This window comes from Macaca mulatta, chromosome 17 (genome assembly GCF_049350105.2).
Source record: "Macaca mulatta isolate MMU2019108-1 chromosome 17, T2T-MMU8v2.0, whole genome shotgun sequence".
Taxonomy (NCBI): Eukaryota; Metazoa; Chordata; class Mammalia; order Primates; family Cercopithecidae; genus Macaca; species Macaca mulatta.
The window spans coordinates 4,291,725-4,317,854 of record NC_133422.1 but is presented as its reverse complement, the minus strand read 5'-3'; the positions used below and the strand labels follow the sequence as shown (position 1 = coordinate 4,317,854).

The window sequence follows — 26,130 nt, the reverse complement described above, 5'->3', positions numbered from 1 at the left end:
ACAAGAGAAAAACAACCCCATCAAAAACTGGGCAAAAGACATGAACAGACACTTCTTAAAAGAAGACATACATGTGGCCAACAAGCATATGATAAAAAGCTCAACAGCACTGATCATTAGAAAAATGCAAATGAAAACCACAATGAGATACCATCTCACACCAGTCAGAATGACTATTATTCAAAAGTCAAAAACTAACGTATGCTGGCAAGGTTGCAGAGTAAAGGGAATGCTTACACACTGTTGGTGGAAGTGTAAATTAGTTCAGCCATTGTGGAAAGCAGTGTGGCAATTCCTCAAAGAGCTAAAAACAGAACTACCACCTGACCCAGCAATCCCATTACTGGTTATATACCTAAATATATAAATCATCCTACCATGAAGACACATGCACATGAATGTTCACTGCAGCACTATTCTCAATAGCAAAGACATGGAATCAACCTAAATGTCCATCAATGATAGACTGAATAAAGAAAATGTGGTACATATACGCCATGGAATACTATGCAGCCATAAAAAGGAATGACATCGTGTCTTTTGTGGGAACATGGATGGAGCTGGAGGCCATTATCCTCAGTAAACTAAAGCGGGAACAGAAAACCAAATACCATATGTTCTCACTTACAAGCGGCAGCTAAATGATGAAAACACGTGAATACAAAGAAGGGAACAACACACAATGGGGTCTACTTGAAGGTGGAGCATGGGAGGAGGGAGAGGAACAGAAAAAGTAACTATTGGGTACTAGGCTCAATACCTGGGTGATTAAATAATCTGTAAAATAAAGAAATGTGTAACACGAGTTTACCTATGTAACACACCTGCACATGTACCCAAAAACCTAAAATAAAAGTTTAAAAAAAGTTGGTATTACCTTTGCCCCTATTTGCCCAAGTTAGAGACCAGTTTCCCTTTGAATCACTTTCCTAAACTTTCATTCTGTCAGTAGTCCAAGGGACAATTATGGTTTGTGTAAAACCTTGAAATGGACTTCTCACCTCTCTCTTAAGAAACTCTAAAAATAGATATTTTTTTAAATAGACATATTTTTAAAATAGGCATATTAGTGTTTGGTTTGAATCAACCAGACAGCAAAGGATATAAACTCCTACTCTACCAAAGGTTACCGTGATTTTAAATAAACTGACTCAAAACAAGAATGACAAACATGCCCCAAAAGTTGCTGAAAAATTCTAGGATTTTAACGAGATGCTTGTTTCCTTTTTAATACTTAAGAGACTCAAAACACCCAAACCAACAGGAGATGGTGGAGAATAATCTAACAAGATTAGTTTTCACTAGAAGACTCAACACAGCCACCTCGCTGTGCGATGCGATGAATAAACCGGGACCAATTCTTGCTGCTTCAGCTTCAGGGCGTCTCCAGGCCTCCTAAGGGCGCTCCCCTGCTGAACTTACCGCAGGTCTGCGCTGAGCCACCGCGGCACTGGCAGCAGGCTCTGTGGGCGTATTGGTGGAGCTGAGGTCTGTCAAAACACGACAGCTCAGAGCCGTTGTACTGAATGTCCTGAGACCGCAGAGACCCTAAGTGAGGGGTGAGAACTCTGTCAGGGAACACAGTCTCCTCTCTACGGCAGTCCCGTGAACATCCAATGCAGACCTGTACCATTCTAGCTTTCGTATTTTTAAAGAACAAGTCAGCTATCCTTCCGACGTTTGAGGACTTCTTATATGGAAGCACAAACATGAAATAATTTGTTAAGAAAGTTCAAAATGTAGGGTACTAATGTTGCCATTACTGACAATGATTTTTATTTTTGCCTAGTGGCACAGGGACATCACAGCCTTCTAAGTCTCCTTACAAAGTTGTGCAACCTCAGTGAGTTCTACAGGTGACCCTTGAGCAATGCGGGTTTGAACTGTGCAGGTCACTTATACACAGATTTTCTTCAGCCTCTGCCACCCTGAGACACCAAGGCCGACCCCTCCTCCTCCTCCTCCTCCTCCTCAGTCCACTCAATGTGAAGATGAGGAGGATGAAGGCCTTTACAATGATCGGCTTCCACTTAATGAAGAGTAAATCTTATTTTGTCTCCCTTATGATTCTCATAGTCACGTTTTCTTTTCTCTAGCTTACTTTAATGTAAGAATACACGGCATCATACATATAACAGGCCAGGTGCAATGGCTCACACCTGTAATCCCAGCACTTTGGGAGGCCGAGGAGGGCAGATCACTTGAGGCCAGGAGTTCGAGACCAGCCTGGCCAACATGGTGAAACCCCATCTCTTCTAAAAATATGAAAATTATCCAGGCGTGGTGGTGGGCGCCTGTAGTCCCAGCTACTCCAGAGGCTGAGGCAGGCGATCCCTTGAATCTGGGAGGCAGAGGTTGCCATGAGCTGAGATCACGCCACTGCACTCCAGCCTAGGTGACAGAGTCAGACTCTGTCTCGAAAAAAAACAAAAAAAACCACCAAAATATACAAGATGTATTAACTGTTTACCAGTAAGGCTTCTCATCAACAATAGGCTATTAGTAGTTACGTTTTCGGGGAGTCAACACTGACGTGTGGATTCTTAACTGTTCCCCTAGCCCTCTGCTGTTCAGGGATCACCTGTGTTTCTTATGCCCTGTGTTCTTTCACAGCTCGCTGGTGCTTGTCTCAGCCAAGTCTCTTGTGGAACACTTGCACGACAATGGTAATAAATGCCCTTCCCCCAAATGCTAAGAAATGTAATGAGCTCAGAACTTACAGCTGGGTTTCTTCTCCATAAACTGTCTCTTACAATAGATGACGCAGAGGATGAGCAGGGCCAGCAGGACGGTGGCCAGAGCGCTGCAGATGATGGCAGCCAGCGCCGTGTCCCGTGGGCTGGAGGCTGTGGACGCGATCTTCACGAGGTTGACCTTGCTGGCACCTGAAACCACAGGAATGGGGTCAGCACGCTCTGAACAACCACAGATGCAGTGCTTACGGCGAAGCTGGCGGGCACCCTTACCAGTGGCCTTCCCATGCTGTGAGAAAACCAGCATGAGATATTTGAAGATGGCGCAAGCACCCTTCCACCCAGAAGATGTCTTTAATGGGACACCTTTACCCGCACCCCACAATGTGCTGGGTGTCCCTCTCCTCTGTTCCCATGGCACTGCGGACACACAGCCCTCGACACATCGCGTTACTAGAATCTGCCTTCAGCCCCACCAGAGCAGAATTGTTTGTGAGCTGGGGGTCTGTCGTCTTTATCTCTGGCTGCCCAGTACTTGACATGTGGCAGGGAACTACTGTTTTTTATTTAATTGGAATTGCACCACATTTTTAAGCAGACTGAATGCATGCATCCTTTTCGGGGCAACTTGAGGGGAAAACAAGGAGTTGGATCATCCAGAACCTTACAGTAGACCCCAGTTTTTGAGACAGTAAACATCTCTGAATGCCTTAGCTGTTAAACTACTGGAAAACATCGAAGTTTTGGAGAAAAGAGTTAATACTGTTATTACACTATGGAAAGGCTGGCATAGTCATGTGCTAAGAAAGTCGAGAAATACATGTTATTTTAGAGGGTGGTACTGCTTTGTGGTTCAGGGCAGATTCTGAACCCCATGGCCTGGGTCAACCTCTACTTGTATGACCTTGAGACACTGACTCGAGTCTCAATTGCCGTCTGTTCAAATGGAGGTAATAGTGACTGACTCAGGTGTTATATAAACTGTGTAGGACTGGCTGTGCTGTAGAATCATTAGCCACTGTAATGATGATAATAATTAGCATTTTAAAACTATCCTGAGGGTACCAGGATAAACAAACTCATTTAAATCAGAGATCTATATCCAGTACAGTTAAACAGCATATCCTACTTAACTAACCCCAAAATAATCTGAGAGAAATGGATTTAAGAGGGGCATGAAATCTACCTAGAGGGGCCGTTAACATTTTCTCTTTCCCAAGCAGATGCCCTGAGTGAGCTGAGATGCCCTCACTCTGCTTCCCCGGCAGGTGCCGCTCACCACGGGAGCCTCCCCTCAACTGAGGATTACTCCAGGTAGAGGTATAATGTGTGCTTCACACGTCATTTCAGGTTGTCTAGAAACCAAATTTAAAACGTAAAAGGGAGGCCAGGTGCGATGGCTCATGCCTGTAATCCCAGCACTTTGGGAGGCTGAGTTGTGAGGATCCCTTGAGCCTATGAAGCTGTAGTGAGCTGTGATTGTACCACCACGCACCAGCCTGGATGACAGAGCGAGACTGTCTCAATAATAAAAAAAAGAGAAGAAACAGGTAAAATTAATTTTAGTCTATTTTACTTAGCCAATATATCTTAAATATTGCATTTCAATATATATTCAATATAAAAAGTATTGACATATTTTACATTCTCTATTTTGTATTAAAATTTCAAAATCCAGTGTTGTTCTAAAGACACAGCTCACCTCAATTCAGACGAGCCACACTTCAGATGCTCAGTAGCCACACGTGGCTAATGGCTATCATAATGGACACAGCAACTCTAGAGACTGAAGGTCTGTGTCTGTATTTGTACAAGTTGGCACCTAAACACAAGCCGATTTGTCAGCTGGTGCCTTTCTCCTCCTCCCTGGCTACGCACCCCTCACTCCCAATAAGACTGTATGACACTGGAGGGTAGAGCCAGAGAGAAACACTTGGGTTAATATTACTGAACCATAAAAACAGGAGAGCAGGCACTATCATCTCGGAGCATGGATCTTGGCATTTCCAGTCTCAGTGATTCCAGGCCACACGTATGAAAGTCTCTTACTGTCACCTGGGAAGGCACACACACCGTAGGTTTTGGGCTTGGATGAATCAGGCTCAGAATCCAATCATACATTTTAAAGGACATTTATTTGCAAACATGTTTAATATTCACAGAATATATTTCATCACTTCTAACTCTACAGAGCACTGTAATAAGCAAACGGCACACACTAAATGTTCATTATACAGCACGTTAAAAAGAATCACACCCCTGACCTGGTAGAGATTAAATCTAATCTGAAACAGCCTCTATCAGTGGACGGAGTCACAAAAGGACACATGAGCACAAGCACAGCTGTGCAAACACTGAAAATGCATAACTGGAGAGGAACTTGCATCCCACGCAAGTTGAAATAGCAGCCACAGAGAAGGGGAAGTGACTTGGAAATGAAAACATTATCTATCTGGATGAAATGGTGAAGCTGTGGGAAACTGTCATTCACATTGGTGAGGAAGGCGTTCACTTCAGAGTGAGAAGAGTCTCCTTAGCTTAAATTTTTGGTCAAATAACCCAGCCCTACACAATATGGGGTTTTAGCAAGAGCTGTCATAAAAATGAAGCTTAATACATGATTTGAGTGGAGGACTTAAAAGTTCCCAACTGTTGTAACCATGAAGCTCATCAATTGACACAGAACTGGATATTCAGAAAAATCTTGGTAAGAATAGGGATTTGGGGTTAAAGTAGTATCATAATTAGAGTCCTTTACATTCTTAATGTTTAAAATCCTTCTAAAATATATTCGTCAACTTATTTTCCTTAATATAAAAGGAACTGTCTCTAACTTACAGATAGGTTAAAATGTCCCCAAAGTGGAGATTTCCTTCTTAATTTGGCAGTTTGTAACTCAGGATTTATGTTCTCTAAACATGCCTTGTTAACACATATACTATAGGGCGCAATAGTGTCCAATGATACCTAGTTGCCACAGTAATATCAATTTTAAAGGAACAGTACATCCAATATGCCCCTTCTCCACACATTTCCCCAGGCAGTGGCATCTAAAAACAAACAAGAAAAATATACAAGTTTTACTTCTTGATTTTTGACGCATAGATAACAACAGGCATCTTACTGACTCAAACACCCTCAGAGAGTCCTCATGGGAATAGGGCTCTGGAAGCTGCCTTCTTGATTCTTGCTTATATGTAAAAGTTTATGATAACACTTAGAGCAGACATTCTTTTTTTCTAGGAAATGGGTTCGTCATTTTTGGTTCATCATTTTTAGCTTTGTCACATATAGCAATGTAGACATAAACAGGAGATTGGACTGAATATCATTTGATTTTAGAACAGGGCTAGAAACTAATTCTTTTTAGTTTCTAGTAAAAAAAAACTATTTTCTTGTAATTCTTTTTGACTTGAGCAGCAAAAAACAAAAACAAAGCAAAACCAAAAATAAGGCACTGGTGGGGGGGGCAGATTTATACTAGCTATATAAAGTGGCTTCCACTCTACAAAGTTTTTGTTAATTGAGATATTGCTGATAATTCCTAAGAAAAGAACTTATCTGCTCTAAAGGAAAAGGTATTGTTTTGCTAACCTGTGGCAATGATACTGAGATGAAAGATTCTTTCCACTCACATGCCTTGATTAAATGCCCCGTTCTAGTTCACTAGGCAGACTGAATGCCAGCCAGGAATTCTGCCCGTATCTTATTAGGATTCCGACAGCACTTCTGAAGAAGTGGAAATAGGAATGTCCACATGCCTTGGAAAGTTTTTAACTTTTCCGGAATACAAAATATTTCTTACTCTAACCAATTAAGTTGTCATATTCCGCCATAATCTTAGCACTACCCTTTGGCAATTTACTTCAGAGCAAGGACTGTTTTCTTTCAGCTTACATTTTACCTACATTACATGGGTTCAGTTTTATATTATGCATCTCCTTAGGAGTTCAACTCAACTGAACAGTTATGTTCTGGGTGTCCGAGTACAACATCCTACAAGGCATTAAAAAAGTTGGAGCAAATCTGAGTAGAAGAAAAGGAAATGGAGGTCTCCAGCCAAGTCTGGCAAGTGTGTTTATAAAGTCCCAACTGAGCTTCTTTGGAGTAGACCGAGGTGCAGAAATCCACATCCTCTCCCCACATTCCATCCCCTAAAGAGCTTCAAGCATAGCTGGAAAGCCTTGAAATACATATATTGGAGACACTTGTCACACTGGACAAAGGCAAGAGCAACTTCTCAGATGCTGCAAATGAGGAACCTATTTGCAAGCCACAGAGGTGGTGAAAACGTGCCCGCTAGCGTCTGCAGAGACAGCCTCTAACACACCTTCAGCGCCTCACCCTCCTCGCTAGGGAAAGTGGTGAGCGTTCATGGATGAGCTTCATTTGATACGCAAGAAAATCACGACCTTGAGTCACATGCTCAAGGTTACACGGCAAAGCAGAGGCAGCTTGAAAACTGGATCCAGGCCTTCTGGGCCCCTCCAGTAGACCGCACTGCTCCACAGATGCAGGTAGCTTCTGAGATCAAAACATTCTGTCGGGTAGTGATAACCAAAGTACAGCTCCTGTTTGTTTACATAAGGGCCCTGCTCATTTCTGTGGGGAGAACTCGGCAAGGCCACAGAGCAGTCACAGGGCTTTCCAGACAGCAGAGCTGCCGGAGCGTGCATGGCAGCTGGTTCCGCAGCAGGTCACCTGCCCATAGAAATGTTCGGGGTCCTCTGCCTTACCGTGGGTCTCGGTGTCTGCATGAAGGGCCGCTGTGATCAGACGTGGGGGCAGTGAGCACGCTGAGCAAGGACTGGGTGTCCTGGGGCAGGGACGGGGGCATTCTGTGGAGGTGATGCATCTGGAAAGGGCCCGAGTGGGGAGGGAAATGGGAAAGGATGCACACAGGCAGTCACAGCTGGACTCCGCCTGGGCTTGTCAGGCTCTCTCCTCTGCCTTCTGCTGCTACTCCCTACTTGCTTAACCTCTCCAACTTCCTACTATGCAATGTTTAAAAACCTGCTCAACAAAACATCCTTCTTCCCGGAGAATTTTCCTAACAAAAGGCCTCATTCAGGCGGGGCTGCTTGGGAGGAAGGGAACTGGTGTCCAAAACCTGGCTCTTGCCACTTTCCACCCTGGTCACAAACAAGACTTTTTTTTCACAGCTCTTAATCTCAGTTTCCTCCCTGGGCAGGCTCCTCGTGCAGCCACCAAGACCCACTGAGGCCGAAGGGCCTGAATATTCTACTGGGGCAGGTGAACCCCTGCGGAACCAGCTGCCAGGCACACTCCAACAGATCTGCTGCCCAGAAAGTCCCCTGTGGGGGGACACAGCGTGGCCACTGTGGCCTGGCTGTGCTCTCCCTGCAGAAATGAGCATGGCATTTACATGAACGATGAAGTCGGATACTGGATTTCAGTACTCTGAAATTTTCTTTCCAGTCTGATCTGCTCTCCCAAACTCCAGAGTCATACAACCCACAGCCTACTTGGCACCTCCACGTGGATAAAGACGCATTTCAACTCACCATGTCCAAAGCATGTGCCCCCTACTACAAGCAAATCCCACAACACACTCCTTGCCCCTCCCACAGATCTTCCTCACCTGTCAGTGCCTCTGTCCGCAGTGCTCCCCTAGCCTGCCACAAGAACTGCACCTCAGCTGCCGGAGTCCTTCCGCAAATGTCACCACCTCAGTGAGGCTTCCCACCATTCTATTTAAAATTGCAGTTTCTCCCGAGCACTTCCTACCCACTGCCCTGCTTTCTCTTCCTTCACAGCACTGAGGATCATCTGACATTTTGTGTACTTGTTTCGTTCACTGTCATTCTCTCCCAAGGTAGGAGCTGGAGATCCCATCCTGCTTCTCAAACACACGCACTAGGCTTGTGGTTAAGCTAGGTCCAGCAAGAAGCCACACTGCAGCCGCGCCTGACCATGTCCAGGTTTGCGTCAGTGGGGAGGAAAGTGGGCCGACGGGGTGTGCATTGTGTGTGGCTCACCTCCACTCAGGGAGCCATTGCTTGACCTAGACGTGCCCCTCACTGTGAGCAGGGAGGTGAATGCAGCAGGCAAGCCTTGATTCTCTGTGGGAAGCAGATGTCTAAGGCTGGCTTAGCACAAGGGGCAGGAAGCTGGGCTCTGAGACATCCTGTGGCAGAGCTGCTTTCCCAGGCTGAAATGCTAAATAAGAGAGAAACTTCTATCTTAAGAGGTCACGATATTTCTGGGTCTCTCTGTTACAGCAGCTTAGCCTTTATCCTAGCCAATTACATCTCTCACTGAAAGCGCAGGGAGGTTTGCTTGTATTTTTAACATCTATAAGGGTTCCTGGCACATAGCTGGTGCCTGATAAATATGTGTTAAATGAGAGAATGAATGAACGTCTATGAAAGAAAAGGAAAAACCCCAAGTATTCCAGAAAGGTGACTTAATGGGGACTTGTCCAATCAATTAGATGAGATTACGCCAATGATGTGTTCACTGGTTGTCTAATAACCTTCCACCTTGGGCTACGTAGCTAATGACAGTGCAGATGGGACAAGTGGAGCAAAGAACAGTTTTGTTTGCAAGCACTTACTCTTTGCAGTTAATCAGGCCATGTGTGAGAGAGCAAGGGTGGCTCAGATAGATCAACAGATAATCCATGTAGACCGCTGACCACATCCTTGGAATGAATATCAAACGAAAACTTGGCCTTCTCTAGTCCATTTTAAGTAGCGCTTCATGGAGTCATCACAGAAGGATCTTATTATATGCCAAATGTAATCTCAGTTAACAATCTATATAAAATGATGACTGACGTATAATGAATGCCCAAAGAAGAAAAGGGGAAGGCCTTCAGGAGGTGAACCGCTTCGTCCAACGCAAGTGCTTTGGGACCAGTTTCAGAAACTACCAGGTGAGCTGGATAATGGGGACAGTGAAGTGTTGATATCATTTGACCAAATTAGTCGTATTAATCTGACATGTTTACTTACTCCCCTCCAACAGTAGACAGAGGTATGGAGAAAACAGTGAGTGCCTAGAGAGCAGTTAACCACGGGAGACTGTATTTGTCTTTTGTAGAAAGGTAGCTGAATTATCATCAATACCATCACAGTGACCACATAACCACAGGTGCAGGGGCCAGCCCCTACACACCCACTTTCTGGGTGCTGCAATAACCCTGTGCGGAAAGGATCTCATAGATGGAGACGTCGACATGTATCTCAACACACTTTTTCATGCCAAGCAACCATTAGGTGGCTGGATCTAGATCTGAGCTCAGGTTAGTTTGACTCTTAAAACTTATGTTTTTTTTTATAAAAAGCATGCTATGTTCTTCCCAACCATTTAGAGTTTAAAAAAAAAAAAGATAGACTATAGTGTGAAGGATTACTGGTTCAGATTCTGTATAGACCAGTATATTCTAATCAGGTAACATATACAATATAGCTTGACCTAATTTAAAACACAAGCATGGCTTTACAAATCCAACCTGTTTTATCTAAACCCTAGATTAAGGAGGCTATTGAATTTTATTACAGTAAAAAACAACATATGGCTTATAAACTTCATTTCTAAGTGTTATTTGAAAGGTCTATGTGCCATCATAAAATGAGTATTAAATAAATGTAGTAGGGGAGATCAGGTTGTAAATGAACTAGTTATGCTTTCTGTCTGGGCTTCCCCCTTTGAGATTTCATTAATGCCTTAGGTTTTCATTAGAGAGTTCAGCACATGAAAATAACACATCTGGTTTCCTGCTGTATAGCGTATCACTCTGGCAACTCCAACATAATTGGAAATGCAAGCATTTTTACTTATTGGTGACTATGTTTTGACACATGCAATTCAATTAGCAATAAGTACTGGAATATAAACACAAAAATGAGACATTTAAAAATATTTTTCACTGAAATATTTTATCTTTGACTTTTCATATTTGCTTCAAGTAAACTACAATTCAATCCATTGCTTTCTGTGCTCTTCTACCAGCACCACCACCACCAAAAAGCCCAAATCAAATAAAAGTTTAACAAAATTAAAACCTGATGATCAATCTATTTCTAGTCATGTTCTTTAAAAATTATTAACAAAGAGCTCTCTGCAATCTTAACTGAGACAAGCATACACTTCTGGAGTATAAGCTTTATCTTGTTCATCTAAACTGGTTAAGCAAAAATATCTGTGCAATATTCAACATATGAATTCCAGATGTACCACTGCAGAGTCTGCCAATAAACAAAATAGTTGAATTTGTAAAATACACTTTATACCAAGCACTCTGACACTGTATAAATGTGAAAGAATAAGCCTACATCATTTATGTTTTTTAAATTTTAGACTTTAGTCTTAGGACTCTGTTTCTTTTTCAATAACCAAAAGAAATATTATTCTTTTAAAAAGCTTGTTCTGTTTGTTCTTCCATTTATATCCATATCTACAATTTTTAAATTGAACTGATTTTTTAAATTATAGTAAAATATACATAAGATTTACTATTAAGAAGCTGAATACATTCACAATGTTACGCCACCATCACCACTAATTCCTGAACATTCTTATTTCCCCAAAAGGAAATCCCATCCCCATTAAGTGGTCACTCCCTTTCCCCCATCCCTCTCGCCCCTGGCAAGCCCTAATCTGTTCTCTGTCTCTATGGACGTGCCTATTCTGCATATGTCATATAAATGGATATACAGTGTTATACAGCCTTTTATGTCTGGCTTCTTTCACTTAGTATAATGTTTTAAAGATTCATCCATGGTGTAGCTTGTATCAGAGCTTCATTTTTTAATGACTGAGTAATATTCCATTGTATAGATACACCACATTTTGTTTAGCCATTTCTCAGATGATGGGCATCTGGGTTTTCCCAGCTTTGGCTCTTGTGAATAGTGCTGCTGTGCACTCATGTACAAGATTATTCCACATATTTAAAAACATTCCACAAAGATACATCATGTACTTGTTTCACACGCTATCAAAAGGTACATTACTGCCATTAAACTAAAGATTATGTTAATTAATAAGTCAGTCAAAAATACTTCCTAAGCAAGAGCTAAGGAAAGAATGGAGGGATTTTATGCCAGAAGAGCTGGCTGGGGTCAATTCCTGTAGGGATTTACAGTGACTGTGAGAAGTTTGGATTCTATTCTAAGAATGACAGGAGGTACTCAACATCAGAATACACATTCTCCTCATGTGTACATGGAACCTTCTCCAGGATAGACCACCTGTTAAGTCACAAAACAAGTGTCCATAAGTTTGAGAAGACAGAAATCATACAAAGTAGCTTTTCCAATCATAAAGGAATAAAATTAGAAATCAAAGAGAGAATGAGAACTGAAAAAGTCACAAATATACGAAAATTCAACAATACAATCTTAAATAATCAATGGGTCAAAGAAGAAATCACAAAGAAAATTAGAAAATACTTTGAGGTGAATAAAAGTAAAAACACAACATAGCAAAACTATGGAATACAACAAAAGCAGGGCTCAGAGGGAAATTTGTATCAATAAATTCCTACATTAAAAAATGCAGCAAGATCTAAAGTCAATAACTTTACCTTCCACTTTAAAACATTATGGGAAAAAAACAAACTAAGCCAAAAGGTAGCAAATGAAAGGAAGTAAGGAGGACTAGGGCAGAGATCAATGAACTAGAGAATAGGAAAATAATGGAAAAAATAAAACCAAAAGCTGAATTTTTGAAAAGACCAATAAAATCAACAAAACTTTAGACTAAGAAAATTAGAATAGTCAAATTACTAAATTCAGAAATGAAAGAGAATATTACTAAAGTCTTTACAGAAATAAAAAGGATTATAAGAAAATACTATAAACAGTCGGCCGGGCGCGGTGGCTCAAGCCTGTAATCCCAGCACTTTGGGAGGCCGAGACGGGCGGATCACGAGGTCAGGAGATCGAGACCATCCTGGCTAACACGGTGAAACCCCGTCTCTACTAAAAAATACAAAAAACTAGCCGGGCGAGGTGGCGGGCGCCTGTAGTCCCAGCTACTCGGAGGCTGAGGCAGGAGAATGGCGTAAACCCGGGAGGCGGAGCTTGCAGTGAGCCGAGATCGCGCCACTGCACTCCAGCCTGGGTGACAGAGCCAGACTCCGTCTCAAAAAAAAAAAAAAAGAAAAAGAAAAAAAAAAAAAAAAGAAAATACTATAAACAGTCATATGCCAACAAATTGGACAAATTATATAAAATGGAAAAATTCCTAGGAACACATAAACTAACAAAATAGACACAAGAAGAAACAGAAAATCTGAATTGATCTATATAACCGAAGAGATTGAATCGATAATCAAATACTTCCTGAAAAAGAAAAGCCCACAACCAGACAGCTTTACTGGTGAATTCAACCAAATACTTAAAGAAGAATTAACTCCAGTACTTCTCAAACTCATCCCAAAAAAATGAAGAGGGGAGAACACTTTTAACTCATTCTACAAGGCTAGCATTGCTGCATACCAAAGCCAGATAGAGGTGCTATGAGGAAAAAAAACTACAGCTCAAGATCCCTTATAAATATAGAGACAAACATTACCAACAAAATAGTAGCAAACTGAATTCAGCAGCACATTAAAAGATTATACACCACGACCAAGTGGGATTTATCCCAGGAAGGCAATGGTAGTTAACCATACAAAAGTCAGTCAATACAATAAGCAATAATAAAATGAAGGGGAAAAATACGCGACAAAATTATTTATGCTGATAAAGCCTTTGACAATATCTAACACTCTTTCATGATAAAAACACTCAATGAACTAGGAAACTTCTTTAACATTATACAGGTCATATATTAAAAATTCACAGCTAACATCACATTCAGTGATGAAAGACTGAACTGAACACTTACTTTCCCCCAAGATCAAGAAGACAAGGATACCCATGTTTACCAATTCTACTTAATATGGTACTGGAAGTCCTAGCCAGAGAAATTACTCAAGAAAAAGAAATAAAAGCATCCAAATTGGGAAGGAAGAAGCAAACCTACCTCTTTTTGTAGAAGACATTATCTTACATGTTGAAAACAATAAGGATTCCACAAAAAACTGTTAGAACTAATAAATGAATTCAGCAACATTGCAGGATACAAAATCAACATGCAAAAATCAGCTCTATTTTTATACTCTAGCCATGAACAATTGAAGAAGGAGATAAACAATTCCATTTACAAAATATCAAAAAGACTAAAATATTTAAGAATAAATTTAACGAAGGACGTACGAGACTTGTACACTCAAAACTATCAAACACTGTTGAAAGAAATTAAAGAAGACCAAAATATATGGAAGCACCTTCCATGTTCATAGATGAAAACTTACTGTTGTTAAGATGACAATACTACCCAAAGTGATATGCAGATTCAATGCAATTTCTGTCAAAATTCAATGGTATTTTTTACAGAAGTGAAAAAGCCTATCCTAAAATTCATATGAAATTTCAAGGAACCTAAAATTCACATGGAATTTCAAGGAACCCTGAAAGAGTCAAAATAATCTTACAAAAGAACAAAGATGGAGCACTCACATTTCCCAATTTCAAACCTTACTACAAAAGCTACATTTAAAACAAAAACAAAAAACAACAACAACAAAAAAACCGGGCATAGTACTGGAATGACAGACATATAGACCAATGGAACAGAATCGACCGTCCTGAAGTAAACCCGTACATTTATGGTCAACTGATTTTTTTATATAAGTGCCAATACCATTCAATGGGGAAAGGGAAGCCTCTTCAAAAAATGGTGTTAGGAAACCTGGATGTCCACTTGCAAAAGAATGAAGTTGAAGACTACCTCGCACCACATTTAAAAGTTGACTAAAAATAGATCAGAGACCTAAATCCAAGAGCTGAAACTAAAATTCTTAGAAGAAGCTGGGCACAATAGTTCATGCCTACAATCCTAACACTTTGGGAGGCTGAAGTGGAAGGATTGCTTGAGTTAGAGACTAGCCTGGGCAATGCTGCGAGAACCCATCTCTATTTAAAAAAAAAAAAATGTAGCTGAGCATAGTAGTGTCACCTGTAGTCCCAGCTACTCGGGAGGCTGAGACAGGAGGATCATTTGAGCTCAGGAGTTCAAGGTTACAGTGAGCCAAGATCACACCACTGCACTCCAGCCTGGGTGACAGAGCGAGACGCCATCTCTAAATAAATATATAAATAAATAAATATTCTTAGAAAAAGACATAGAGGAAAATCTTCATGACCTTGGGCTTGGAATGGTTTCTTAAATGTACACCAAAAGCAAAGGAAACAGAAGAAAACAATAGATACATTGGACTTTATAAAAATTAAAAACTTTTGTGCTTTAAAGGACACCATCAAGGACATGAAATGACAGCCCACAGAGTAGAAGAAAATATTAGCAATTCATTTATCTGGTAAGGATTTAATATCCAGAATATATAAAGAGCTCCTACAACTCAACAACAGAAACAAACAAATTTAAAAGTAAACAAAGGATTTGAATAGACATTTACCCAAAGACATACTAATGGCCAATTAGCACATGAAAAGATGCTCGCCATTAATAATTAGGGAAATATAAATCCAGATATAATGAGATACCACTTCATACCCATTAGGATGGCTATAATTTAAAAAATAGAAAATAACAAGTTTTGGTGGAGAAGTGGAGAAATTGGGACCTGTGTGAAAATGTATGACTGTTACTGGTGAGAATGTAAACTGGTGCAGCTGCTGTGGGATACAATTTGGCAGTCCTCTAAATGTTAAACACAGAGTTACCATACAGCCCAGCAATTTCACTCCTGGGCATATACCCCAAGGAATGGAAAATGAGGAATCAGATACTTGTATATCTTCATAGCAGCATTATTCACTATAGCCAATAGGTGGAAACAATCCAGTCGTCCATCAACAGATGACTGGATAACAAAATGTCGCACAGACATACAGTGGAATATTATTCAGCCTTCAAAAGGAAAGAAAACTTGATATATACCACAACACGAATGAATCTTGAAAACATTATGCTAAATGAAATAAGCCAGACACAAAAGGACAAATATTAATATAATTCCACTTATAAGAGATACCTAGAACTGGCAAATTCATAGAGACAGAAAGTATATTATAAATTACCAGGGGTAGGGCAAGGGAGGCACAGTGAGCTTTTGTTTAATGGGTGTGGAGCTTCTGTCTGGGGTGATGAAAGAGATATGGAAGTAGCTTAGCGCTGATGGCTGCACAATATCATGAATGTTATTAGTATCACTGATTTGTACACTTAAAAAAAGGCTGAAGTGGCTAATTTTATGTGATATATGTTTTCCCACAATTAAAAAGAAAGCTAATAGGAAGTGACTGGGGGAACTTCAGGGTGGAGGGTGGCAGTTTCTACCTTCCACTTCAGAAAGATCACTGCCCGCTGACTGGGGAGGGAAAGAGAGAAAGTGCAGGCCTGGGGGCGCCGCACTGTTCCAGATGATGATGGTGATGGCTTGGGTTAAGATTACAGTCATAGGCCGGGCGCGGTGGCTCAAGCCTGTAATCCCAGCACTTTGGGAGGCCGAGACGGGCGGATCACGAGGTCAGGAGATCGTAGACCATCCTGGCTAACCCGGTGAAACCCTGTCCCTACTAAAAAAATACAAAAAAACTAGCCAGGCGAGGTGGCGGGTGCCTGTAGTCCCAGCTACTTGGGAGGCTGAGGCAGGAGAATGGCGTAAACCCGGGAGGCAGAACTTGCAGTGAGCTGAGATCCGGCCACTGCACTCCAGCCTGGGCGACAGAGCGAGACTCCGTCTCAAAAAAAAAAAAAAAAAAAAGATTACAGTCATGGAGGTATTGTCAGTTGGCTTGATTTGAGAACTGTTTGTTCTAAGAGTATTTGCATACACTGATGGACTGTGAGTCAGGTGCAAGGAAAGGCAGAATCAAGGATGATGCCTAGGATTTACAGTAAACCACTGGGTGAATTAGGTGCTGTCTATTAATTTATGGAGATGGTGAAGTTTTGAGGGACCATGGGTTTGCTGGAGGGAGGAGGGAGGTATAAAACATTTTAATTGTTAAGTCTGAGATGCCTATGTATCCATGTCGATCTGTTAAGCCAGCAGCTGGACATACAAAACTGAGGCAGAAAAGAGATTGTAGCTGCAGATATAAATTCAAAAAGCATCAGTGCGTAGATAACGTCCAAAGCCAGGAACTGATCAGATCACCTATGCATGTACAGTGTAAAGAAAAGGACCTAGGGCAAAATGCAGGTAGGCTTTGAAATTAGGAAGTCAGATAGAGGAGGAGTCAGCCTCTGAGATAAGAAGAATACAAGCAAAGGATAAAGAACACATTTCAAGAAAGACATAAATAAGCCAAGGCTTTGCAAGATGAGTTCTTCTGATTCTTAAATAAGTAGAGGCTACAACGGGCCAGGCACAGTGGCTCAGTTCTTCTGATTCTTAAATAAGTAGAGGCTACAATGGGCCAGGCGCAGTGGGTCAGTTCTTCTGATTCTTAAATAAGTAGGCTACAACGGGCCAGGCGCAGTGGCTCACACCTGTAATCCCAGGGTTCTGGGAGGCCAGGGCAGGCAGATTACTTGATGCCAGGAGTTTGAGACTAGCCTGGTCAACATGGCGAAAACCCATCTCTACTAAAAATGCAAAAATTAGCTGGGCATGGTGGCGCACACCTGTAATCCCAGCTACTCAGGAGGCTGAGGTTCGAGAATCCCTTGAACCCAGGAAACGGAGGTTGTGGTGAGCTGAGATCACACCACTGCACTCCAGCCTGGGCAACAGAGTGAGACTCTGTCTCAAAAAAAAAAGGTAGGCTCCATCAGGATATTTTATTTTAGAGATTAGTTACAGAAAACAAATCTGTACATTCTGAAGAAAAAGATGGGTGATTTTTAAAAAATCAGTGACCCTGCCCATTGTAGCCCCTTACAAATTTATTATCGAATGATTCTGAGCTAAAATGAAACCAAAATGTGATCTGAAAATGTGATGTCACAAAGTAAGAGGAGCAGAGCTCAGTGGAATTAAGAGTACTGGTGATCCATTACTGAAGTGGGTTGTTTAGAGTAAGAAAGTATTGTTTTTCAAACAGAGGATCACAGAAGGATTACAGTAGGATTTGCATCTGTTTCCTAAGGAATCATTGTTATGTTACTTTTGAAGCTTCACCCAAATATATATAGATACACAGGGGGTTGCTATCGCTGCTCACCAGCGTCTGAGACTGGCAGACATACAGGCCAGCCTATTTCCTACCATCTGTGTTTAGGACAGCTCACTGCAGTTCTCCTGCACAAAGTAGAAGTGAAAGTCCATCATGTCAGACCACAGTCCTCAAATATGCTGAGGGCCGAGTTTCCAAGCTAGTGCCTGATATCGTTTTCACTGAGTTTCTTTTTTGAACTGTGTATTAGTCTGTTCTCATGAGGCTAATAAAGACAAATCTGACACTGGGTAATTTAAAAAGAAAAGACGTTTAATTAACTCACAGTTCAGCATGGCTGGGGAGGCCTCAGGAAACTTACGATCATGCTGGAAGGGGAAGCAAGCATCCTTCACGTGGTGGCAGGAAGGAGGGATGCCAAGCAAAGGGGGAAAAGCCCCTTATAAAACATCAGATCTTGAGAGAACAAACTTACTATCATGAGAATAGGATGAAGGAAACTGCCCCCATGATTCAATTCTCTCCCACTGGGTCCCTCCCACAACATGTGGAGATTATGGGAACTACAAGATGAGATTTGGGTGAGGACGTAGCGAAACCATATCAAACTGAGGGCACATCAAAACCAGTACAGCTATGCAAGCTTTTTCCCTATGGGTGAGCAATGTTGTAACACTGGTTTATAAATACAGAACTTCTGAGCTTGACTCTTCTTTTAAGTTCCCTTGGTAGGCACTGCCCTAATTATCAGCCCTTTTGTGATTTAAAATGTAAGTGAATCAAGGCAGAACCCTAAGGTGGCCCCAAGCTGTCTCTGTTTTACTATTAATCCTGGTGATTCATAACTGTGCTTTCACTGTGAGCAGAACTCACCCCCAAGAGGTAAACTTTTATGTCTTTTTCCCACTTAGATTGTTGTATGAACTTGTGTCTAAGTGCTGTGAGCCAGGGTCAGTAAAGTGAAATGTAAAAGATGAAAGACTATCCCTGGAACAAAACAAATGCACATTACAATGGCACTGCTGGGATCTCAACTGGGGCACTGAGGGGTGGAGGTTATTTAGCTATTTAGAACCACACAGAGCAGGACTCGCCCTGGAGATACCCCATGGAGGATCTTCGCACCTCTTCGCCATCCGGCAATTCTGATTTAACTATTTCTGCTTTCCTCTGGCTGCCTGCCCATCATTGTTTTATTGCCATCCTCAGCCTGTTACTGTGTGTTGGAAGAAAACCAGGAAGAAAATGTGAAATGTCCTTTGTGAAAGTGGAGGAGATGTTTATATCTGTTCTGAAATTTAAAGCACTTGGTTCCTCTCACATTTATTTTAATTCTCAAGTTCTTAGAAGAGTCACTTTAAAAAGTTTCCTTTAGATTATCAATAAACATTACTCCCTTTTACACGGTATTCAAAGAGACAGAATTACAGCTAATGTTCCAAAATGGTTTGCATTATCCCATTTTTATCTTCTGAATTATAGGCAGAAAGGTCCAAATCTTGCAATTACGTGAATCAAAGCTCTCCAGTGCATTCACGAGAGCTTTCATCAAAACATGTTGCTGAATTTATAAAACAGAAGAGGTATGCTATTAGAAGAGTAGAAACTTCTTTAAATAACAACTTCTTACTCTATCAGTTCTTAGATGCTACTTTATCTCTGCTCTTGGAAAATCTTAGGTAATAGCCAGTGGCTTTAAATCTCTTCTGAGAGAGAGAGACAAGTTTATTGTTATTAGTTTGGTACTGACAGAACATTACTCTGGATCAAAGGGTTAAAGATAAGAATGCAATATCAACATATTAATTACAAAGAACAGTTGCTTTTAATTACACCTACTGATGAAGCAGAAAATGGCAGCACTGTCTAGATAAATTAATATATGTATGAAAAAACTGCATTAGCAGAATTGATGTGGTAAATTTTCATGTGCCTGTGAACACACATTAAAGTTGTGCTTACATGAACCTGATTTTGCTCAATGAGGAGGAAACTGGAAACACATCTATTCCAAAGACCTGACCTGATTTTTTTGCTGGAGCTCTGGGGTAAATATATACTGACAAAAAACTGGAAGCATTGCTTATTGATAAATTTAAGCATTCAGGTTCTGAGTGATCATAGTTTAAATTTTTAAAAAGATTTACATAGAGCTTCCCTCTACTAGTCCATGTATAACAAGCACATCAACAGGCCATCATCCCTCTTTCCTTCCCTCTTTCCTGGCTTTAAAACTTACTGGAAGCTGCTGCATAGTAATGGTTAACAGCTTTGCAGCCAACAGTCTGGGTTCACCCCCTGACTCTGCAGGTACTGGCTGTGTAACCACCAGCAAATGACGGCCTCTTGCCTCAGTTTCCTTACTGGTAAAACCAAGAAATAACAATATGTACTGCACAGGATTTTTGTGAGAGCTGAATGAAGTACTGCACATAAAGGGTTAGCATGGAACCTGGCACCCAGTAAACTGCCATAAGTGTTAGTCATGCTTTCTCCAATTATTATTCAGAATCAAGACATTATAATGATTATGTCAGAATCCAGACTGTCTCTTAACTGAAATCACCTATATAGTGGATAGGCCTTTGAAAACGTGATGGAATGAGTGACTTGCAACTAATTGTTGATGCATGTATCCCCATAGCCCTCAAGTACTAAAGTTAAGAAGGAGAATTAATGATTAAAAACAAACCAAAATAATCTGTTCCAGAAGTTTAGACCTCTTTCTTATAAAGGCATGGGCACTGTTACAGATAATCCTCGACTTAATGATGGTTCAATCTAACATTTGTTGACTTTACAATAGTGTAAAACCATTGCAATTTTGACAGTGTATGATACAGTATTTAGTAAGTTACATGGGATTTTCAACATTCTAATAAAATAGGCTTTATGTTAGATGATTTTGCCCAAGTGTAGGCTAATATAAGTGTTCTGAGCACGGTTAAATTAGGCTAGGGTAAGTGACGCTCTTCGTTAGATTATGCGTACTAACATTTTTGACTTATATCTTCAATCTGCGACAAATGTATGTGGATGTTGCCCTGTCATAGGTCAAGCAGCATCTGTACATTTATCTAAGGATCTCAAAGGACTTCACCAAAACTATTTCTTCACTGGTAACATGAAGCAATGTTACATAACAATAAGCAACAATTAGCAAAATAATTAAACTCAAGGAATATCATTAATGAAATGGTAAAGTCATTACTAAGAAAATCCTGGCCAGGCGCAGTGGTTCACACCTGTAATCCCAGCACTTTGGGAGGCTGAGGCGCGTGGATCACTTGAGGTCAGGAGTTCAAGACCAGCCTGGCCAACATGGTGAAATCCCATCTCCACTAAAAGTACAAAAAGTTAGCCGGGTGTGTTGGTGCATGCCTGTAATCCCAGCTACTTGGGAAGCTGCAGGAGAAACGCTTGAACCCAGGAGGCAGAGGTTGTATTGAGCTGAGATTGCGTCACTGCACTTCAGCCTGAGTGACAGAGCCAGACTCCATCCCTTGCCAAAAAAGAAAATCCTTCATCCGCAAATAAGAAAACATTTAATTATTTGTCAATTACATAAGACAGCTCTCAGAATACAAAGCTGAGATGCCTCCTGCCAAAGTTTTAAAGAAGTCATCATGGTAAATGTTCTCACTCAAGGGATATGGAAAACAAGCCCAGGATCTGTATTTATAAGATTTTCCTTCAATAGATCATTAGAGAATTCTGCACAGGCGAGACACAGCTGATAGTACCATAACTGAGTGTAATTTTTGTACAAAGATTCCAAAATCTTTCCCGGAGGCCTTTATTACATGAACTAAAACAGCATGACTATTTCCTCCCTCGCTGCTTGGGCACTAAGACCTGGGTTTGGACTTATTAACTATGTAGCAACAAGAAAATAGCAACATTAATGAACATTAAGAAAAAATAACATCACATATTTAAAATACATGCAAGAAAAGAGGCACTGAAGGAAAGGAGATTGATAGAAATGAACCTGAAAAAAAAAAAAAAGGCAGAGAAGAAACCTGTATTTCCTTGGACCTATGTTTTCTAGTTCTATTATCAACATTCAAATGGTCTCCCTCACTTACTGCAAAATTATGGCAGGAAAAAACGGGTGGCGAGAGGAGCATATGAGAATTATCTTCGTAGACAAGCCAATCTGATTTAATTCATTCAAAGAATGGATTGGTGGTGCTCGCGTGAACATCTTGGGCAAGCAGTTTGCCAACATGGGAAGACAAAGGCCTACTTGAGAGGAGAAGGTGTAGGAGAGGTGTTCAGGAGAAGGACGACGGGAAGCCACCTGGCCCAGCCTGGCGTTTATAACCAGAAAGATCAGCTCATCTGGTGCCTCTCTCTCTTTGACTGTTTGTTTTAGTTTTAACTAGAGAGAACCACACTCTCTCTCACTCCAAGCTGGGTGCAGGTTAGTAGTCGAGGAAGGCTGTCAAAGCACTTACTTGGCGATGAGCCGGCAGCATGAAGTTACATAGAAATCTGGCAGTTTCTAATCCTTCTCATTAACACAGCTAGCTACATTTTCTGACCTCTATTAGTATCCTGTTTGGTTACTAAAATGGATTTTTAAAAGTAAGCTAGAAGTCACCAAGTCTCTATTTGGAGTGTGTAGATATGGGACTGGTTCCCTGTCCAATCAAGACCATTATTTTCCATTGTGAACTTCCCCCAGCTACACAAACGGCCTCCCACAGCATGTTTTATAACACAGCCTCTCGGGCAGCCAAACCCCTTTCTCTTGCAGGTCAGCACCACCCAGAAGTCTCCGCTGCTTGGCTTGACAGCACTACAGTGTCTTAGTCAGGTATCAATGCTGCCTGAGACTACAAAGTGAGTCCTTACTAACCTGAGCACAGAGTATTGTGCTCATGTCAACAGAGTTTTGTTTTGTTCCTAAGCCAAACCCCACAGTATCATCATTCATTCTGACTGCAATAATAAGTCCTTTGTATTTCAATTGCTAGAAAAATAAAGAACAATTTTAGCATATCCTTTCAAATCCAGCCATGTGCAGTGCTTGGAAATGATCTTTCCAAATCCTCTGGGCTCTCTCCTTCTCTCCCTCCCTCCCACCACTGCCTCAGTTCTTGCTATCACCCGCACCCTCCAGGGCCGGGCCAGGGCACGGAGACCACTGCCCTGCTGGCCAAATCTTCCGGGGGGCCTGTCTGGTTTGTGCCAGGTGGTATTGGCTGGGGAGCTACCTAGGGAAGAAGCACCAAGCATGAACTCCAAGAGCTATAATCTTTCATAGTCTGCTCCTAACACTGGTGGGGCACTCCAGGGAAAGGGTAGGACAAATCCCCTTGGCATGTGGCTATAGCTGTGCACAGCAGGGCTCCTGAGGGGAGGCAAAGGAAAGGAGCTATGTCATGAATTGGTGTCCCCAAGGACACTTGCTACGGGGGCTATATGAATTGGTGTACCCAACGCCTGCGGTCACCCAAGAGCACCGAAACTGAGTGGTTACCAACTCATTCTTGGCTCTGTGATCAACAGTAAGTGCTAAAGAATTTAAATTTTTTTTTTATTATTTTTTGAGATGGAGCCTTGCTCTGTTGCCCAGGCTAGAGTGCAGTGGCATGATCTGGGCTCACTGCAACCACTGCCTCCCAGGTTCAAGCGATTCTCCTGTCTCAACCTCCTGAGTAGCTGGGATTACAGGCCCACACCACCATGCTCAGCTAATTTTTGTATTTTTAGTAGAGATAGGGTTTCACCATGTTGGCAAGGCTGGTCTCGAACTCCTGACCTAAAGTGATCCACCCTCCTCAGCCTCCCAAAGTGCTGGGATTACAGGTGTAAGCCACCACACCTGGCCTTAAAATTTCCTTAAATTTGACTGGTTTTTATTTATTAGTATAAAATGTAAATGTTTCCATCCAGAAAATAAAAATTAATTGTTGAACTAAACAGCTCTTATTTCTTCTCAACAGGACAAAAGCAAATTACAGATGGACAAGATAAAGACATAAAGAGTTTTCCACTCTGTGATGTGCATGTGTATTAATTACCCAACAGACCAGCAGAAATGTTGGCATGAGGTGGCAGTAAAACTCAAGGAAAACAGGACTGAAGGGCACCTGGCAGCCCAGGGACAGGACCCCGCAGCATGATGGGAGGCTGAGGGAGCAAAGGGGTCAGGAGGATGGGTCAGAGGTGCGGGGTAAACTAAGGCAGCAAGAGGGATCCTGAAGCAAACCGCGGACTCAGAGGCATCAGCAGAAGGGAGCAAATCAGAGAGGGAGCTGCTACAGGGGCTGACCGCCACCGCAGCTGAGATTTGGTCAGTTCCTCAACCAAACTTGGTTTCCGCTCTTTTCATCTTGCTTCCAGATCACTTGGCCTAGAGACCTGCCGCCCACCAGGATGGACCAGGCCAAATATGATCACGCCTGGCTTTGAGTAAAAGAAAAGAAGACCGAAAAGCAATGACCACGGGGAGGGGCTGGCAAGGCAGGGAGGAGCACCCCAGGCCTCCGTGCCTGGCCCTAACTGCAGGGCGGACGGAAGGCACCCCATTATGCCGGAGCAGCTCACTGCTTTGGGTTCCTCTTGGGCACCTGCTGGATTGTAAGTACAGCTGTTTCGTACGTTAATTACCATAAATACCATCATTAACACTGAAAACAATTAAACGCCGTACACTGGCAGCAGATTACCTACAGTGTCTCTCACAAACATGGGAAAGTAAAGGAATCTTCCCCACCAGCAAGGATGTTTTTCTTTTTAATATTCTACCGACACATAAGGTCTTGCTATGTTTATCTGACTGATGAAACAATGAAGCTTTTAAACTTCTGCACCAAGAAACAGAAGACACCATCAAAGAAACACATTATTATGGCCTTGAACATCTGTGCTGAGGGAGGGCAAGCTCAAAAATAGTTGTGCTTCATCTGGGGCTGCCATCTGGGAATCCAACAGACACCAGAAACTTGGGCCTCTGCCCTCCCAGTTTCACCACGGACTCTCCTTAACCCTTTGAGTGCCAGGCTCCATTTTGGGCTCAGGCCTCCAGCCCCTGTGAAAGAGAACGGAGTGTCCATTTTCCCTCCCATTTGGAGAAGGCCCTGTGGACACAGGCAGGTGGTAGCCTGCGGACCCTGATCCTGTGAGGCTGCCTTCCCTGTCATCAGTGGATAACTCTTAGGTACCTCACTGCACTATTTGAAGAAGTAATCTGTGAAATGATTCTCAGATGATGAAACTCAAATTATTTCCACCCATTAACTTCCAACTAAGAAAAAAATGTGCATCTGTGCACAGTTTGGTATGGTGGTTTGAGTCTAGACTGAAAAGAAAATCTGGATTTAGACAGTGTTTCCTGCTCTGTTCTATGCCAGCAGAATTGATACGGCTGTTAATTCATTTATAATTTTACATGTGACAGGACTTGGGGCAAAGCACAAAAACTCCAGGTTAGGTTAGAAAGAGAGTGTTTTTCTTGAGACTTGGAACAGGAAGGCGATGCAGGAATCAGACCCGGCACTACTGCCTCTTTTACAATTACTAGCATCTTCATTTTAAGAAACGGGGATGAAGAAAAGTTAAATAATTTGTCTGAAAATTAAGCGTTAGGACTCAAAATCAAGCCTTCTTCACAGCGAAGCCTAAATGAGCTTCCATGAAAAATATCGAGTAGATGGGTTTGCATTAGTCTTGGGATATCAACTGAGATCGTTATGAGAAAATTGGTAATCAGAGAGAGCTTACCCTGATTTTATTTTTCAGGCCTTTATCTGTGTCCCCCGGGCCTAAAATCATAGAAAACACTCATGATAATGTCAACGCTTACGGCAGAATATAAAAGCTTAAGTTAACCTCGTTCAAATATGTGTTTCACTTGGGTTTAGGAAAAAAAAACCAACTCTAATTTTCACTGAATATCCGAAGAGGCAAACAAAACTTAACTAATATTATAATATTATTAATACATAACTAGTAAATACATAAGATTTATTTAAATCAAATAAATTGAATTAGTTAAATAAACTAATAACCGACTCTTGAGAAAGGGGTGAAAAGCCACACCATTTCTCAAAGCACATACGTTTTCTGTGCCAGCTAAAAATGCTCTGCTAAACTAGGAGAGTGAGTTCCTGCTTCCTCCCTTGCTCCCCTCAGCTCCATTTCCAACAGCAGTCCGAGGGAAGTTAAATATATCTTCACAACAGCCCAGGCGCCCTATCTGATACACCCATCGACTCAGTCACCAGCTGTGGCCTCTGCTGTGGGTGTCTCTGTCTCCTCCCCTC

The 26,130-nt window shown here is 41.7% G+C and overlaps 2 protein-coding genes across 12 annotated transcripts in view; one reads left to right on the top strand and one right to left on the bottom strand.

Annotated features, from left to right (window-relative positions):
- MIPEP (mitochondrial intermediate peptidase) overlaps positions 1-3,689 on the top strand; it is a 213,211-nt gene extending 209,522 nt beyond the window's left edge. The window contains exon 20 of the transcript XR_013407934.1: positions 2,759-3,689. The gene's annotated coding sequence lies outside the window, so the exon portion shown is untranslated. The remainder of the gene's footprint in view (positions 1-2,758) is intronic.
- Positions 1-26,130, bottom strand: part of TNFRSF19 (TNF receptor superfamily member 19) — a 105,371-nt gene that overhangs the window by 14,175 nt on the left and 65,066 nt on the right. For 8 of the 11 annotated variants that reach the window (XM_015120743.3, XM_002808139.4, XM_077974267.1 and 5 more), the window contains exons 6-7: positions 2,721-2,885; positions 1,423-1,548 (exon numbers count right to left, since the gene is read on the bottom strand). In XM_015120743.3, coding sequence (XP_014976229.2) covers positions 1,423-1,548; positions 2,721-2,885 — 291 coding nt within the window. The remainder of the gene's footprint in view (positions 1-1,422; positions 1,549-2,720; positions 2,886-26,130) is intronic. The other 3 variants (XM_015120745.3, XM_077974270.1, XM_077974269.1) reach the window with 1 other exon arrangement.